The 18,111-nt window shown below is 32.1% G+C and overlaps 1 protein-coding gene across 3 annotated transcripts in view; it reads right to left on the bottom strand.

Moving 5' to 3' along the window:
* Nucleotides 1–18,111, bottom strand: part of LOC140442020 (uncharacterized) — a 1,060,727-nt gene that overhangs the window by 45,177 nt on the left and 997,439 nt on the right. For all 3 annotated transcript variants that reach the window (XM_072533056.1, XM_072533055.1, XM_072533057.1), the window contains 5 exons: nt 16,923–17,607; nt 11,552–11,742; nt 6,039–6,221; nt 2,481–2,584; nt 28–192 (listed from right to left, as the gene is read on the bottom strand). In XM_072533056.1, coding sequence (XP_072389157.1) covers nt 28–192; nt 2,481–2,584; nt 6,039–6,221; nt 11,552–11,742; nt 16,923–17,607 — 1,328 coding nt within the window. The remainder of the gene's footprint in view (nt 1–27; nt 193–2,480; nt 2,585–6,038; nt 6,222–11,551; nt 11,743–16,922; nt 17,608–18,111) is intronic.

The raw sequence follows: 18,111 nt of genomic DNA, 5'->3' as shown, positions 1-18,111 counted from the left end.
ATGATATTTGCAAAAATCATGACTTACCTCTTGAGCAATATTGCGGAAATCCTTATCGTACTTGAGCAGCGACTTATGGAAGATGTCAGTTTCTGTCGTGGACCATTTGTCACTTTCACAATATTGATAAGCCAAAAGAGGATGGTCTGTAGGAAGGTTCGGTGAAGGTTGCATTAGTCGCAGCATTGCGTCCTAAAAATAAAAAGTTTTATACAATTAAATAACAGAAAGAAATATTTTTGTCTTGGATATTTGGTTATTTAGCCATCCACTTCAATTAGAATTTATTGTAAGAAAGTAAAAACTCACAAATTTCTGGTTAATAATAATAATTTATTTTCTAATTTCCAATATTAAATTTTTAATATATGCATATATCATATAAATTTTATTAATATCTTTATTTGCCACTTTGAAAATTGCATCATGAAATATTTGAAGGGAATAAAAACATAATCAAATTGTTTATTCACATTGGAAACTGGGACTAAGCGGGCTAAGCCAAATAGCAGAGTGGAAAAATTTTACCGGCGAAAGATCGTCGAGGTATTCTGATTTTGGTGGTGAGCCAGTTAAGTTATACTGGGATAATCCCGAATAATGAACGAAGCTTGATTTGCTTGAGCACATCTTTGCCGGTGTAGTTGTAGCCTTGGCAGTTTGTCTGCTTTTATTTTTTTAAAATCTATGATGACTTCCTTAATTTCTAATTTATCTCTTGTTCACAGGATGATAAAACATGTAAAGCTGCGTCTACAATAATTGTCGACATTTAAAGGACAGTGCAATGCAACCAATTTTAAATACTAGGGATTAGGTAAACGCTTGTCCCACCTGAAAGGAGATTTCCGATAAGAATGAAATACTTAAATGATGTTGGGCACAATGAGTAGAATAAAACACTGATTGAAACCAAAACTAGCCTTATCTTATCCTTCCGCAAACAAAGTTGTAAAGGGACTATTGGAGTCTCCCAGTGTTGTCTCTGGAGGCTATTTGTTAATAAACAAGATATTAGGGAAAATAAGAAATTGCTTCTGGGCCATAGTTTAATTATGCAATATTTAGAAGGTACATCTTTTGAGATTATTGCTCTAGTAGGTTAATTTAGTAAATGGTCAGAGGTATATTTACCTTCCAATTAACAGACCTCGCCAATTGATAAATTCCTGGTTTACGATGTTATACTATTTTGGACTGTTCAGAAAAATATATTCTAACCTGAGCCGAAATATTACATCAAATTTGTTTAACAAAATGTGTCATCTGCATGGAGTTGTGGAACCTAAACCACAGCACTACCCTCCCAAACTGATAGAATGGTGGGGAGATTTAAACCAACCTTACCAAAATATCTTCGAATTGTCGTCTATGCCGAAGTTTCTTCGACTTATCGACAGTAGACGCACCAGAAAAAGATTTTCTTGGTACAAAAATTCCGACTATAGACATATTTATTGTTTGCAACAACTAAACCTCATACAGAATTCACTAATAGCTATATCCAAAGATAGTTGATTTTGACTGTCGATCATCATGACAATTGTTGTTCTTATTTGCTTCAAGACCCACCTTTGTGCTGATTACTATCCTATGTTTTAGAGTTAATTTATTTCTGTACTGGAGTACAAATAATTGTAACATTCGTCTAAGTTACGTATCTTCCAGGCCATCCACTCAGCCAATTTGCGATATATGTTAGAAAGAACATGAGAGTTAGTATATCTTGTCTCACATCGTTGGTGACTCTTTTCAGTAGGTAGCAGGTGATACGGCACTTACATTTAAGATAAAATCTACTACAAATGTTTGAGTTCACGAAATTGTTCTATAATGTACAATCAATAACGGTTTATTAGTGCCCTGGCTCGTGAGAGAACGTGCTTGTTCTTGTGCAACTACTTGTGGTAAAAAGGTTTCACGTTATTTGTTAATATTTATTATAATTATAGTATAATTAGCAATTCTAAAGTTTAATAAAAGCTTGATAAATCCCTGGCTATATTTCTATGTATAGGAATATATAATACTCTAATCAATAAAAGCAATTTCTGGATCAGGACTTCTTTTTATTTTAATGCTTCTTTACATTCACTTCGAAATTTAATAAATTATTTATCGAAAGCTGTGTCTTCTTGTTTTAGTATGTTATCCTTGTGATATGATTTATTTTTATGAACATACCTCTCGTCTGAATTTTGTTCTTGTATTGTTCTTTCTCTTTGTATATTGGGTTAAGGGAGACTTTTTTTAATTTTTGACCAATTCTTTTTATCTGATTGGTTTGCATCAATTATAATCCTACTTTTGTATTTTTTAGTTGTTTACTCCTCTACATTTCGAAAAGTGTAGGCATAAATGCACAAAAATAGGTAAATACGTATAAATTTAAAAATATCAGCATAAAAGTATTAAGTTGAAATATGGAAAACCTAGCTAGCACTAAAACACAATTAAATCATAACACACATCATCCTTACATGAATATTTCCTCCACACATATGAAGCAGATGCATAGCATATTCCTTGTTCCTTCCTCCACCTGGCACAGCAGCACAACAAGCAAAATCCAGGTACATATCCACTGAAAAAAAATTATACTTTAGGTAAATAAAATTTTAAAAGTAAAACATAAAAGCATAATCGAAATGTTACTATGCACTGACAAGAAATTAAGGAGAGTGATACATAAATGTAATATGATATATTAGTTGTACGAAGTGCAAATCAAATACGCTGTTTACTATAATTTTACCAAATTAAATTTTGGTCAGGATAATTCAACCGAATTTTTAATTATATGCTTTCTATCGGCATTGAATTTACTGAAACATGAAATCTAACTCTTGTCATATTACTTATTATAGTTTAAGAAGCAGACTATACTTTATACTTTTATGTACTTCTTTTTGTTTTCAGGCCAGGGTTAAAACCATTGATCCACTGGATTATTCACAGTGAAGTTAAGCTTGCTTTGCCATCTAACACACGAATTTAATACAGTAGTTAATAAGCCTTTTATGTATTATTAAAAGAATAATAAATCGTTGAATAGATATTTCAACTATAAAAATTACTTTTTATTCTGTAATTTAAAATTATCGTTATCATACCTAGCAAATTTAGCACAAATGTAGTAAATTCAGTCTTAACCGTTTTGGATAAAAATATATTACAACAATAAAAATATTTATATTTACTACATTACTACATTGGGAGAACGTCTCCCAAAACAAGTTATAATGTGGACTCCTCATGGTAGAAAAAAAAAGAGGAAGACCCCTGCTTAGTAGGAGAAAAGGCATCAATAGAGAAATGAAAGACAGAGACATAAGAGAAGACTTATGGATGAATCGAGAGGAGTGGCATCTGGGTATCGGAAGACGTAGGAAAACAATCTTCTTCTCTGTTGAGGTTGGCGATCAATATGGCAAACTTCTCTTTGTTCTGGACTTGATGAAATATCATTCATTATTTGTGGGATGTATGGAATCTATAGTGATTTGTAATAGGCGCTGATTCTCGTTAATTTAGATGTTACGTTTTTTCGGGCAACATATATCCTTTATTTCAGATTAATTTAATTGGATTCAACTCACAATGGCAAAGTAGATGTCTCAAAACAGTAAGACGATGAAGCCTAGGCATTGAATCAACAGCATATTGACGATTTCTACCAAGATGATCCTTAATTATTGTTATTACTTACGCTTTGATCATGTCTTCTGTAAATGAAATACATTTTTCTTGCAACCAGCTCTGCATGACGGATTTTCTATCAGTCATGTTGGAATGCATTTAACATACACGCTGAAGAATGTTCTTAAATCACTTCTCGAAGCATTTGAAGTTTATGTCTTTATTATAGTTCCCGGTTTTCTTTAATATAAAAAAATGGCACCGTTTTACAGAAAACCAGTATCGCTACCAATATGGGCGACAATTAGATGCTGACCCTTATCTGACGGTGCTCGCATTCCTGTTAATAATAGGCAATTTTGCCTATTTTACTCAATATAGATTTGAGAGTTGGATCTGTATGTTCAAAGAAAAATGAATTGACAGTTCTATAGATGATATTTTTGAAATTTATCCAACTTGATAGGTCTTTGTCCGCGCTGAATTTTAGATGGAGGTTTAAAACCATTTGTTAGTTTTTTCGCGGACATAAAACGTTTAACTTTTACCGCTTATACGTTAAAAAACCAGCTACTAACAGCTTCTTGAATAGAATAGAAAACTAAAAACGCTTATTTGATGAACCAATGGTTAATTAAATTGTTCAATGCGGAAATGCTAAATAAGTCTCAATTTAAAACAAACTAAAACTTAAAAGTAGTAAATCTCATTATAGGTATACTGATATTGTGAAGGTATACGCATTTATCGGTTTGATTTAAAGTGCCTTTACGTTTCAAATATGGCCACAAAAATAAGAATTCGCAATTTGCAACGGGTCTAGCTTCAAGAAATATTTTTAGATCAACAATGTCCGTTCTGACTTTGAAATATTAATGAGTGTACTTAGGTTTAATGATGCCACAACTCGAGAGGAGAGAAAGAAAACCCGGAGAAAGTATCGTGCTGCTCCAATCTCCGAAAAATTCAATGCTTTTTCTTTAGATAATACCGTCCTAATACCGTCATTATGTTTTATTTCTTTACTCCGTTTGGAGTACCAGAAACTAAATTAACTACGAATTTTGACCATGATAAACGGCAGGTGAAATGCAATTTTTAGATTCCCTTGCCAAGTAATTTATCAAGCTGTTTGCTTTGCAAGTTTTAGAAGGCACAGTGGTAAAAATCTGAAATCGGTTTCGCCAGGTAGAAATCGTTTGATTTCTCTTTTTGTTTTTTTTTTTGATTTCAGTATTCTTTGAAAAGCAGCAACTAAATCTCAAATGTTGGAAGCTAACTTCAAGGATGGCTAATTTTCAAAAGATTTTAAGATGAGCTTTAAAATTCAAATCGCATATAACACTGATTTGTCTACAAATGTCATACTCCAAAGGGGACGAAAGAAACTTCACGATGTAGTAAATTTTAACTTGGAGAGTATAGAACTTCCTCTCAAATATCAGGGTGTTCTCAAACTTACAAAAAAAAGGACTTGCTAATCTTCTTGATTATGTACCCATTCCTCACAAGCGTGCTTTACAAGAAGCTAGTGGAGGAATTAGCACAACTGAAGTCTAGGAAACTGTAGACGATGTAAATCAAATTGAGTTTAATTAAAGTACTATTTGTGAATTTTGCAAATTATTTTCGTGCTACCTTCCACATACTTTATTAACAGAACTATGTTTATTTTTATAGAATAAAAAATGTTACACCCTTTTTCTTTTCATTTTATAAAAATCTTGCAAATCTTGCAAAATCCTCTTTTAATACCGCTATAGTTTTATGGGATTTAGCCACAATTAGTTTTAATAATAATTACATTTAAAAAAAAAACTTTTATTTTCTTAAAAAAATGTAAGTAATTATCATTACAGCCAATTGTGGCTAAATCCCATAAAACTATACCTTTATCGAACATGTCACAAATAAATAGCTTCAGAACTTATCCTCTTTTAAGTTTTGTTAATGAAATAAAACTTGTTCGCCCTTATTATTCTAACATGTTTTTAAACTTGTTTTAAATCAGTTTTCCACAAACGTGTTTTGCAGCGTATACGCTTCCAAGCTCCTGAATTATATTCTGTTTATTGTGAAATTAAATGCACTTCAATGGAACCCAAATATTAAGAGAAACGCTTAAGCTTTTTCTAACATCTTTCATATATAACATCTTAAATATTGTAACTCGTTTTTAATTTAAAAATATCCGTCCCATCCATCGTCTGTCTGTTCATTAAATTTATTATAATATTAGACTAAAGTATGTTTAAAAATACAATTTATTGTTAGTTTATTTTATCAAGTTACGCATATAAGGATTGTTATTATTAAAGAGAACCGACTTATAATTTTATTATACTCAAGCAGCTCAGTTCAATTTTTTAAATCTGACAAATTTTAACAAAAATACTTACCTTCATTATCCGTGCAATTATTAATACCAGGATCCCACAGCAAATCTTCATAAGGCGGTTCCGATTTCCCCCGATTGGGTATTGAGTAAAATTGGGGAATATTACATTGGAATTTAGAGCCCACATTAACGTGAGGCGTTGCATCACTCTCTGGTATTGAATCATTGTTCCAGCTATCCTCACCTTGAATTTGAATAAGACTTTTGTATTCACTAATAGTTACTACTGCAATGTTAAGATATTATTACTAACAAATTGTCAATCTCTAATTAAACACAGAACGTTATCAGTTTTTTAATAATTTAGTAATAAGGGTCACAATTTATATACTATCATAAACGACTGATAGCAGAAACAGTCTTTTCACAAGACTCTTCATAGGACAAAAGTTAAAGGCTGAAAAACCGCAAAAGAAGCATCTACTTTGAATATACCAAAGACTATATTTCAAATATCCAGTTTTCAAAAATGTATACATAACAAATGGCAACCTTAACCACTTTCATGACATACAGCATGTTATACCTTCCTTAGGGCTACTACCTATGCCTATAACACACAAAGTTATTCCAAGAAGTTTAATAATTGGACACAGTCGGTTTAGGGTAGCTTGGGGGAATGACGTTCACGTAACAAAAAAATCTAATTTTATTTAGACAAATAGAAAAAGTAAGTTGTAAAATACGGATTATATACTTTATTTAAGTAGTAGTAAGTAGTTTCACCATAAATAACATAATAAATGTTATTAATTCATAATCATAATACACTGAGCGGTATTTGACAGAAGTCTGTGGTAATACCGCTCAGGTGCCTTTTTATGATTTTAGAATATAAGTAAACAACCAACAGGGTTCATACTTACAAAAACAATTTATAGGTTTTTTTAGATGTTATGAAAACCCTACGAAAACTTAACATTAAAGATTAACAACTAAAATATATTATATATACATATGTGTATATAGATATATATATATATATATATATATATATATATATATATATATATATATATATATATTATTGTGATATTTAAAGTCTTGGTGCGCCAAGCAATAATTAGCTAATTAATTTTTTTGATTAATTAAATTATTTAAATGATATGATTATGACTCTATCACAATTTTTAATTCTTTTATCTCAGGGTTAAATTCGTGCTTCAATATCTATGCTATTACATGTGAAAGGTAAGGTCCAAAGAATACCGGAATAATAAAAAACACATATGATCTAACACTATATATTGAAATAAAAATAATGAAATAAATTCACACTCAAAAGTTTTCAATAAACAAATCTCATATAATGATTCTCAAAATTTTGTTCTACGTACGTGAACAATCAAAATTAATGGTACAAACAAAATTAATTGAAATCTCAAAATCCCAAACTATTCTAACTCTCCTAATCAAAATATGTATATCCTTTCTAAATTAAGTGTAAAAATTGTGTTATCAATAAAAGAAAAAACTGCAGAAAACAAAAATATCTCTCTCTGATGATGAGTGGTCCAAATCCTTGTTCCTTGTAGACTATATTATCTCCTCTCAACCGCTCCCTATGTAATCAGCAATCTTACAACAGATTGTTGCAAGTATACCGTCCTTAATGATCTCCTTCAAAAGCACAAATCATTCAAATTATGATAGCCTTTCTCCTCTCGATAAACTGAATCTCTCGTTGGCCCGAGTGAAAAATGACTCTTGGAATATCTTCTCTTTACGATAAACTGAATCTCTCGTTGGCCTGAACAGTGACTCTTGGAATATAAGTAGAAAAATATGACTTACAATATTTTGCTGCTTCAGCTTCTGTCAGATACACTAACTCCACAAAAACTCACTAACATTCAACACTACTGCTTGCTACTTCTCGGGAACCGCCAGAGAACAATCCCTGTTCGTCTTACAGACTTTGAAAACCAACTGATTATCTTTTCTCTTTCCTAAATCTAGCTAAACTTTTATTCCTACATACCTATCCCACCTTTTTCAATCTCCGCCAATCAAAACTCGTCACAATTCCCCCATTTTTTCATTTCGATAACAAACAAATTTTTACCTATAATTATAAAATTTCCTAAAACTTATTTACAAATAATATTTTTCTATAATTCTTAAAAACTAACAAAAACCTCTTTCTAAAATCTCTTCTATTGTCTTTAATCACTGCATTAATGTATTTGGAAAACCCGGTTCAATTGTCTTTGGATTTCACTTAAAATTATGCGGGTCACTCAAGTATAACAAAGAAATAATTTATGTATAGCTTACATTTTGTTTAGTACAGGTAATCCAAGAATTTAATAACTTTCCTTCTTCGAAATTTTTGTTGGTTATTATCCTACTTATCTGAATTATTTTACTGTTTTTGAACTTTGAAATATTTTAATCAACCCAATATTTTTCTCGATTTTGCATATCATAACAATATATAATATATATATATATATATATATATATATATATATATATATATATATATATATATATATATAATATACATAATATGCATTTTTATTCTTAACAAAAGTCACAAACATACATTTTTGTTTTACCAAATTCATTGCAGATTATGCAGTATTCATTTGAAGCTACATCGTCATCACAGAGTTCATCTTTATCTATATCTTCCTCAGAAGATGAAGACGCTTCCCTTCATATTGTGCGTTTATCTGGTATATTTTTTGTGTTGCATTTTATATCTCTTTTAATTTCTTTATTTTTGTGGATATTTTCAAAATTTTACTTTCACGGTCCGGACATTGCCAATAATTATGTAATGATATGTTGGGTTTTGGGGATAAATTTGTTTGGATTGCTGTCTGTAGATCAATTTTTGGACTTGGAGATCTCTCATTTCTTTCTTGCATTGCTGAATTTACTGACAGAATCTCCAAACCTTTTAAAATATCGGATGCCAAAAAGTCTTCGTCACTAAACACGTTTGGATTAACATGACATACACCAGTCACCTGGAATCCTTTGATTGCCTTCTTCACTAAAGCGATACGAGCAGAACCATTGTTAAACAATGATGCTTAGTCATATGATATAATTTGCCGATACTGCCTTAATCTTATAAAGATGTCAATTTCTCTAGTTATTGCTATTTTTAATGGGCCAAAACCTGATACGTCCAGTGGGTGCATCTTATGGGACGTATGTGGTGGTCATAAGAGCACGTGTATTCCATTTTTTTTGCAGAATAAATAACTATTAAGAGAAGTATGGTTGCATTGGTTGTCCTGAATAAGAAGGACCGGCTCTTCAATTGATGCATGACTTGTAGTTATCAAGTATTGGGGTCAGTCCAAAAGTAAATCTTCGAATCGTCGAACGTGACTTACTGCATCGATAGATAGACTTAGGAAGACCTTCTTGTTCTAATAATAATATCATACGCTGTTTAATATAAACATTGGTGACATAAAGACTTCAGAGGCATTAATTGCACAGCACACAGAGTGATTTTTACCTCGCTCGAAACTACTTACAACATCAACTTGTTTTTGCCTTATTTGTGCCAAACTATTGAAAGAATTTTGGATCGTTAAAATCCTTATTTCATCTACGTTAAACATCCTGGCAGGACTGTATTTCAACTGCATTAAGACTTTGAGGTTGAAGAAAAATCGTTAAACTTCATACCTATTGAGTGTCTTCACTCTGTTGACGCTTGTCGGTAATGGTTTTCTTAGACTTTAACTAAGGTTTTATCTAAGGAAACCAAATATCTAGTCGACACCAGCGAGTTTAGGTACCAAAAGATATGCTTAATTTTATTTTTTGTTTTCAAAGTATTCACATACCACACGCCTTACTTTAATTTGAGATATCCCATAAAATAGTTTTGACATAAGTAAAACTTGGTTTGCAATTTACGTTTCTTCGTGTTTTGTTATTGTTGTAGAACATCCTAATCTAGCGGGAGTGAATACGCCAGTTCGTATTCTATCTCTGCATAACACCATATCTCGTGCTAATACTTCAAATACTTGTTCAATTTTGAATGGACTGCAATAATATTTATTCATATACGTTAAAATTATAATAATAACTATATAGACACGGTACTTACCATTAAACATAAGTCAGCACAAATTTACTATACACCGAAATGAAACAAACTAAGCTGGGTATCGTTAAGGATAACGAAACACACAAGCCAGCGTCATTCCCCCATATTCCCCTATACATGTTTTCGTCATGGTATTTACCTATCCAACTGCATGCGGCTATTGCGACAGTCCCTTAACCGTCAAGTTAACCGTGCAAAAAACTGCACAGAAAATTTCCGCAAAATTTTTGAAAACTGGCGGAAAAGGTCGTAAATTTTCCACAAAGCAGTAAACTACTGAGGAAATCTGTACCTTAATAGGTAAGATACGTTCTTACTGGAGCGCCTGTTGCGATCATCGCTGAGCAATCGTCGCTAAGCGATAATCGCATTATGTGGTCTGTTAGGGCGCCGTTATGACTGAAATGTCTGTCGCTGGGGGTCGCTAGCGTCGATGGTAGGCAACTGGTCCGAGAGCAGACACAGTCGAAAACGCTGAGCGACTATAGTGGCTTGTGTATGTGATTTTGAGAGATTTTTATTTGAGAGATTCCTTCTGAAGACAGCGGATATGAAATACAGTTTGTAGACAATTTTTCATATCCCTTTTTTTACTAAACTCAACACAGAATCCAAATGAGGTTGATTCAAACGGAAGAACTGAGGAAACTTAACATTATCTCCTAATAAATGGTTGTTTATCAAAATTTTAAAGTATCCTTCTTCTTGTCTTCCTTTAAATATTGCATATTTTTCTAATCTTTTATCACATTACTGAAGTACTCATTCCCACAGAATAGCTAGCATCTGTTTGAATGCCTTCATTTGCTAATCGTCGTACGTCGTATTAATATTTTGTAGAATAATTTAAAACTTACTTCACGAACGGCATAAACTGGTAATAAAGTTGTCCCAGCGTCTTTTTCTAATTGGAAATAATTTAATAATCTTAATATTAGTCTTTGTTCTTTCTCGGTATATCTCAGCATATTTAAAATATTTTTATGACAATAAATACGAAATTAAATCTTCAATGGTAAATATCTGATAATACTAACCTGGAATGACAAGTATTATTTTATCAGTTGACATTGTGAAAGTTCTGTCACGATCGAGACCATCTGCGCCAAATTATATTTATACGCATCATTGATTGAATATCTATTTAGCGTATTCTAAACTCCAACCAATTATACATCCGTAAGTAGAATTCGCTTTAATATGCAATATTAATATAACGATACATAATTTTCTAAGTTCTATGTATAACAATCACAGACTTACGTTTTTTTCTGTCACTTCTAGCTTAATGCGTTAAAAGCGAATTCGATCAACTATGACGCACTGAAAAAAGGGTTTAGGACGAACTATAGGTGAAGATTGGTTATGTTTTTCATACCACACAGAAAACAATAGTTTCTTATAGTTTAACTAAAAATTATTTTACTTACATTTGTTTTTAATATTGATATATAAACCGGCTCCTGGCCTCTGAGGATTTAGTATTGGTTGGGGAGTATATCTCGCACAACCAGGGGGCTTGCTTATTGTAGCTCTAAGTTTGGAGTGATGTATTATAGGTAACGGAAGAGGTTCCGTTCTGGGCCTTTTTCTAGATACTCTTATCGGACTAGCAGGTACCCTAAAAATGAAAATTGTTATACAGTGTGTCCGTAAAGTATGGAAAAAATTCGATATTTCCTAAATGAAAAGCCTTTTTAAAAAAATCTAAAACAAGTTGATTTTTAAATATAATGTTCTACAGTTTACAATAAAATTTCATTATTCAAGTTGATACACATTGACGTCATTGAGTGATGACGTCATCCGCTCTTTTTTTAAATGTAACAATCTGTATTTTAGGACATTTTTAGATCGATAAAAATGAGCTGGTTTCAAAAAAGTATAATACTCGGGGTCTAACGGATATAATTTGAATGATATGCGACTTTTGTCCTTTACTTTTATTACACTGTAATTTTCTAAAATTAAATTAGCATCTGACCAAATCATTTTTCAAATTTCTTGTAATAGGTAGACTACCTACACAAATCTTATCCACAGCCAATATCGTCAAATAGTTAACGATTATTTTAAAAATAGTTTAACCTTTCCGGAATCGTGCTATAAAAACTTACGTTGCAGGCCGTGCGGGGTAACTATGGTGCCCCACTAAAATACTTTAATAATTCATTTAAATTATACATTATTGTTTGGAAAGTTATATAATAAAGCGCTAGCCACTGAAATAATTTGTTTTTATTATTAAAAAGATGTACATTTTTTTTATTTTACCTGTAATTACAATAATATGATCTTATTTATCATTTTTACAGTCAGGGCAAAAAAATGTTTTAGTTTCTTCTCGATGTATGTTGCATATGGGTTTTCTGCATCTACTACATGATATTTTAGTCTTTCTGTCCCGTGTTCTGGCACAAAAGCTGCATCTTCGACTTGTATATTGTTGAATGTCTCTGGCAGTGGTTTCTGACACAGTGGCATTGCTATTAGAAAGAAATAAATCTATTGCACTTTTTACAGTTTTGTGAAAATTTTTATTATTCTGTTTCGGGTGTAAAACGTTTGGGAGTGAAAGTTCTTCTGCCAAGTTTTGTAAAAAAATTCTTCGCCTACTTCGGTCATTACTCTTCCAATCGGAAAATTTTTTAGTAAATATAATATAGGCATTGAGTGCAGCCATATCAATAATTTCCATAAAAATCCTAAATGGCCATCTCCTAGTTGAACGAACACATGTATATTCTCTAGTCATTTTATCTCCGGTGTCAACTAACCCTTTGGTTTTATTGTAGTGTAAAATAATTTCAAGCTTACGTTTTTCATTTTCATCAGAGGATATTTCGTCGCTGTGAAACTGTGTCGATAACAAAATGACAGCTTTCTTTTTTGTAGGTACTAATGTGAGATCATTAGAAAATCCAAAAATAGAGGAACGTTCTTCGCGCTCAGAATTTGGAGCAAATTCAGCAGGAATCTCTTTTTTTGTTGGCCCTTAGAGTTCCCGTTATTGTAAGTTGACGTCTTAGCAGTTCTTCGGCTAGGGGAATAGAGGTAAAAAAAATTGTCTGTGGTAACTCCACGCCCTGATCCAAAATAGGGTTTAACCATGTCAAGAACTACCCTAAAACCCTGATTTATTCTCGTTGATTTTATATCATTCCAGTGTATATCTGACTGTTCAAAATATAAGCAGTATCAGAGTCCGAACAAACCCAAATTTTTATTCCATATCGACCAGGTTTACTTTTTATATAAACTCTAAAAGGACATTTTCCTATGAATGTAGCTAATCTCTCATCGACTGTGATATTTTCACCAGGTGAATAATTATCAACGCAATTTTTTACAAATTGATCGTATATCTTGCGAATTGCTTGTAGTTTATCTTTTGTTTCTATTATTCTATTTGCTCTTGTTGAGGGGTCATCAAATCGCAAGCGTCTATATATCATTTTGAATTTATTTCTAGACATTACAGCAGTAAAGAATGGTTGTTTGAATAGTTCATTTTCGGCCCACATTTCCGACAAGTGGAGTTTTCTTCCGTGATTCCTCCCACTTGCTATCAGCACTGCAATGAAAGCGTATAATTCAGTAATTGTAACATTCTTCCAACGCATTTGATCATCAGGATGAGTTTCATTAAATTTTTCAGAATATACTTCTCCATGTCGATTTGTGTGAGTGCATATGTCAGCTAGCATATTGTCATTTAGATAGCATTGGAATGATTCTTTTATTGAAGTTAGAGCCATGCTAAAACGAATTGCGAATTAATCAAAACATTTGTTTATTTTCAAAATGTATACTCACCTATTATTTTGTAAACCTTCCCGACAATTTAATATATTATGAGCCTTGCGCCTTGTAGGTGCAGGGGGTTGTGTTTTCCATTCATATCCTGATTTCGATATTAGTATTTCCGCAATTGGCTCAAAAGTAGACTTTTCACTTTCGTTTTCAGAGACTGTAATTTCATCTAGACCTGTTTGTTGTTCTTCGACATTGTCGGTACTTTCTGATTCACTATCACTGATCTCGTATTCATCATTGTCACTCTCTTCTAAAATTCTACGTAATTCCTCTTCAGTATAATAATATTTACGTCGCGCCATTTTCTCCGAAATACAGAAATACGTATCGCAAAGCAAAGAAATTACTACTAAGATCGACTAAAGTAATCTAAACCTGATTATTTTAGTCTAACAGTAATCTAAAAATAGAATATTGTTTACATTTCATTTCATTTCGTTTACATCATATTTGGCTGGACGACGACAGGAATATACGCGTATGATTTCAATACGCAGCAGGCCGTGCGGGGTAACGGAGGTACCCCAAGGAATTAATTTCAATTTTACTATAAAATTGAAATTATATTTAATAATTTTTACAAAAAAATGATTTGTTAATATATTTTCTAAGATTACCTGGAGGGATAAAGAAAAATAAAAATATTTTGAAAAGTTATAAAAACAAAACCGCATCTGGGGTACCTAAAATACCCCGCACGGCCACGGAAAGGTTAAAAAGGACTAGCGTTATAATAACAAGTACTATGAAGGTTTCTTGGGTTTTTCCGGCAGTGTATAGCGATAGCGTATTGATTCTATAGTTTTTATTAATTAGTTGTGTCAACAAATTGAAATTTAATTTAATCATATACGTTAACTAGCTGACACGACCACGCTTCGGTGTGGCTTGGTTATTCTGCGCTTAATATTATGTTCAATTAATTAACACAGTTAAGTAAATATCATGAAATCTATGCATCAGAGTTATCAGAAATTTGCATTAAAAAATAAAATGTGTGATATTAGTAATGAAACACAATCCATCAAAAATTTATGGATTTTATACTTTATTTATGTTGTAACATCAAATTGCTTTTTCATGTTTTACTTGTAAACTATTTTTCGGTATTACATCAGGACAAAACTGGTCCATATCTCTATTCTTTTTATGACTATTTATATTTATTTATATCGTGTCGATAAACAGGGGAACAGTGGAACCTGTTTATTTTACTAGTATTGTTGATGGAAGTAAACAAATTATTTATGAACTTTTTCTGCAGTTGGACGTTCTACAAAATTTTCTTGTTCAAAACGTGTTTAAAGGCCGGTTTTCACGCTATGTCTTATTGTACGTTTTGTTGGATAGGACAAATCCTATACAATAAAACGTGGCATGTAAACAGCAAAACGTACGTCTTGTCCAATCGAAATGAAATCCAAGGTCAGATCGTAGAAATGATGGGAGAAGCATAGTTTTGCGAGAACTGATAGGATAAAACGTTACGTGAAAATACATGTTCAGACAAGTCGTCCGATCTTGACTTATTTGACGACTAGTTCCACTGCAGTTCGCTTCATTTTTCTTAAAAAAAAAACCTAATTATGTCAGATTTGCGGCAATGCATCCACGATTTTCTCGGGGAATTTATTGAATTGTATAAAAGTTTTTAAGTAGTTCTGTTTTAAAACCAAGTAGATTACATTACAGGTTTCAGCAATTATTTGGCTTAACGCTGGTTTGGATATTATGGTTGTGAACTCTAAGTCCTTGACGCTGCGTCCTGTTGTAAGATATCTGAGAGTTGCTGTGAGTCTTTCATGGGGTGTAATGGCTTTTCTCAAAGACAAACGCAAATGAAGAAGCGTACAACTGTTTCAGATCTTTAGAAAATATGTAGATGGAATGATACTGGACAATTTAAAGCAGTCAAAAATGACAGACTTCTTCCAATTGCAGAAGCAATAGTTTATGTTATCCTTGAAAATACGCTTTATGCATTATGTAGTTGAAAAAAAAAAATGTAAGTACAGGTTTTTTGTTTTAATGTATTTCATTAACAATAAAAGTAAACAACTTTTTTTCAAAAACGCCATCCAAACAATATTTAGCATCTTATATTGCTCCGAATGGCTTCACCATAGAAATTTAATGTTTTAGAAAACTACATATTCATATGTATGCACAGTATTATTGTTGTCTGATATAACGAGATCGGCTTATAACGAGGTAATTAGACTGCCTCGTTATAGAGGGAGTCTAGTGTATTTATATATTTATAATATTTTTTGTTAATATATTTTTTGCTAATATAATAAATTGATGGTTTGCCAACTCGTAAGCATGCACAATTTAATTGACTATTAAAAGAACCATAGATTCTTTAAATCCATGTCGCAAACGAACATTGTATGACATTGATATTTATTAATGTTCATCGCTTATGCTAATCTAATAGGCAATTAAAGCTTTTTGAACATTATTGTGATATCTGATGGTATTATTGGGATACGTGGTAAAGTTGTTTTCTTTGATCCAATGTCCGTCGTCAAAATAAAACAAATACCACCTTTGGTTCAGACAATATACAATATTTTTTGAAGTTATACTTCTATACGCGCGCTTCACGTTGGAAATTTGTATGGGAGTGAATCTGTGAAATCATTACATATGTAAGATAATGAGTAAGAGAGAGACAGAAGATATATTTTCTCTCTCTTCCTCTCTCGAATATAAAAATGTTCCTTGTATATATATATTTAACATTATATTATATATATATATATATATATATATATATATATATATATATATACATATAATATTTTTTTCTGAACGAACACCAGCTGTTCTCCTTTTTCGCCGAGAAAAAAATACTAAAAATGCCAATAATATATTTTCCCAAAATTTCTTTGTTGTTTGTCCAGTGGTTTCGGAGATTAGCTTAATGACTATCTTGATATGAGGTTTTTATATATAAAGAAAAAATAAATAAATACTTACGAAGTAGGACTTAAAAAAACATCGTTGTTATCTTCTTTTTTAATTTCGGTTACTGGTTTAGGCCTGTTAATAATTTGTTTCGTTGGAATAGTGCATTGTACAGTTTGTATCACCTTCTTCTTGTCTTCACTACCATTATCCTGAGGAGTCATTATAGGAGTATTCGTTACCAAAATATTTTTTGTCTGGAAAGTATTTCCGCCGGTCTGTATTAACTTTATTTCTCCGTTAGCGTCAACAAGAATACCAGCAAAATTCGTGCTGTTCAGTTCGATTAGGCCGTTGTTGCTTATCAGCCTTAAAGGTACTCCGTTAATTTCAATTTTTTTTCTGGGTATAAAATCTTTGGGACTGCTGGATAAGAGAGGATCGTCTGAGTTCGGGAGCATCAAACCATTACACCAATTACCGGACAAAGTAAATGTAGAAGTGTTCGGAGACGGTGAGAAGCTAGTCGCTGTTGCTGGTTGGGAATCTGTTGTCGTAACAATATTAGAAATAGGTGATGGTACGGGTGTTAGGCCGAGTGGTGATTGAGGTGAGGGGGAATTTGTCAGAGGATAAATTGGCTCTCCAGGTAACACTTCCTCCAAGGCTTCTTCTACTGCTGCGGAACTAGACATTGTTGAGGTGAAGAATGCAGCTGAAAGCGGCGAAGAAGCTTGTGGTGGCTCCTCATAAACACCTAGATAATAAAAAAAGTTTATATTATTACCCAAAGTACAAAAAGTATGAATAAAATCAAATCATTTTATGAATAAAACTGTTAATAAAACCTTGACTGCGGTGGTTAAATACTTAATATACTAGTTCTTGCGTCACATGCCCCCGGAGATACGTTATGGTCTATTCTGTCTGTGCGTCACATGCTGTCTACGGCATGTGTGTACATCTAAGTACTTCACGCCCTCTAGTACACAGAAGTAAAACTTTTGCATATATTACATACATAAAACTATTATAGAAGTATTAATCTACTTTCCTCTCAAACAGGACATGCCGCCAACATCCAGTGTAGGACAGACAGCTAAACAAATTTTTTCTTGGAGGTAATTGGATAACATTAAAGGTGTTTATAAAAACAAAATACTTTATATTAAAATTAACAGAACAAACACATATTAAAATTGACTGGTTATTTCTACTTCTTCTTATTAATTATGTGCCTTATTAAAACAAGGCAAACAGT

The sequence above is a fragment of the Diabrotica undecimpunctata genome, chromosome 5 (genome assembly GCF_040954645.1).
Source record: "Diabrotica undecimpunctata isolate CICGRU chromosome 5, icDiaUnde3, whole genome shotgun sequence".
NCBI classification, from domain to species: Eukaryota; Metazoa; Arthropoda; class Insecta; order Coleoptera; family Chrysomelidae; genus Diabrotica; species Diabrotica undecimpunctata.
Note: the sequence above shows the minus strand (reverse complement) of the source record. Positions and strands in the feature narration are given on the sequence as shown.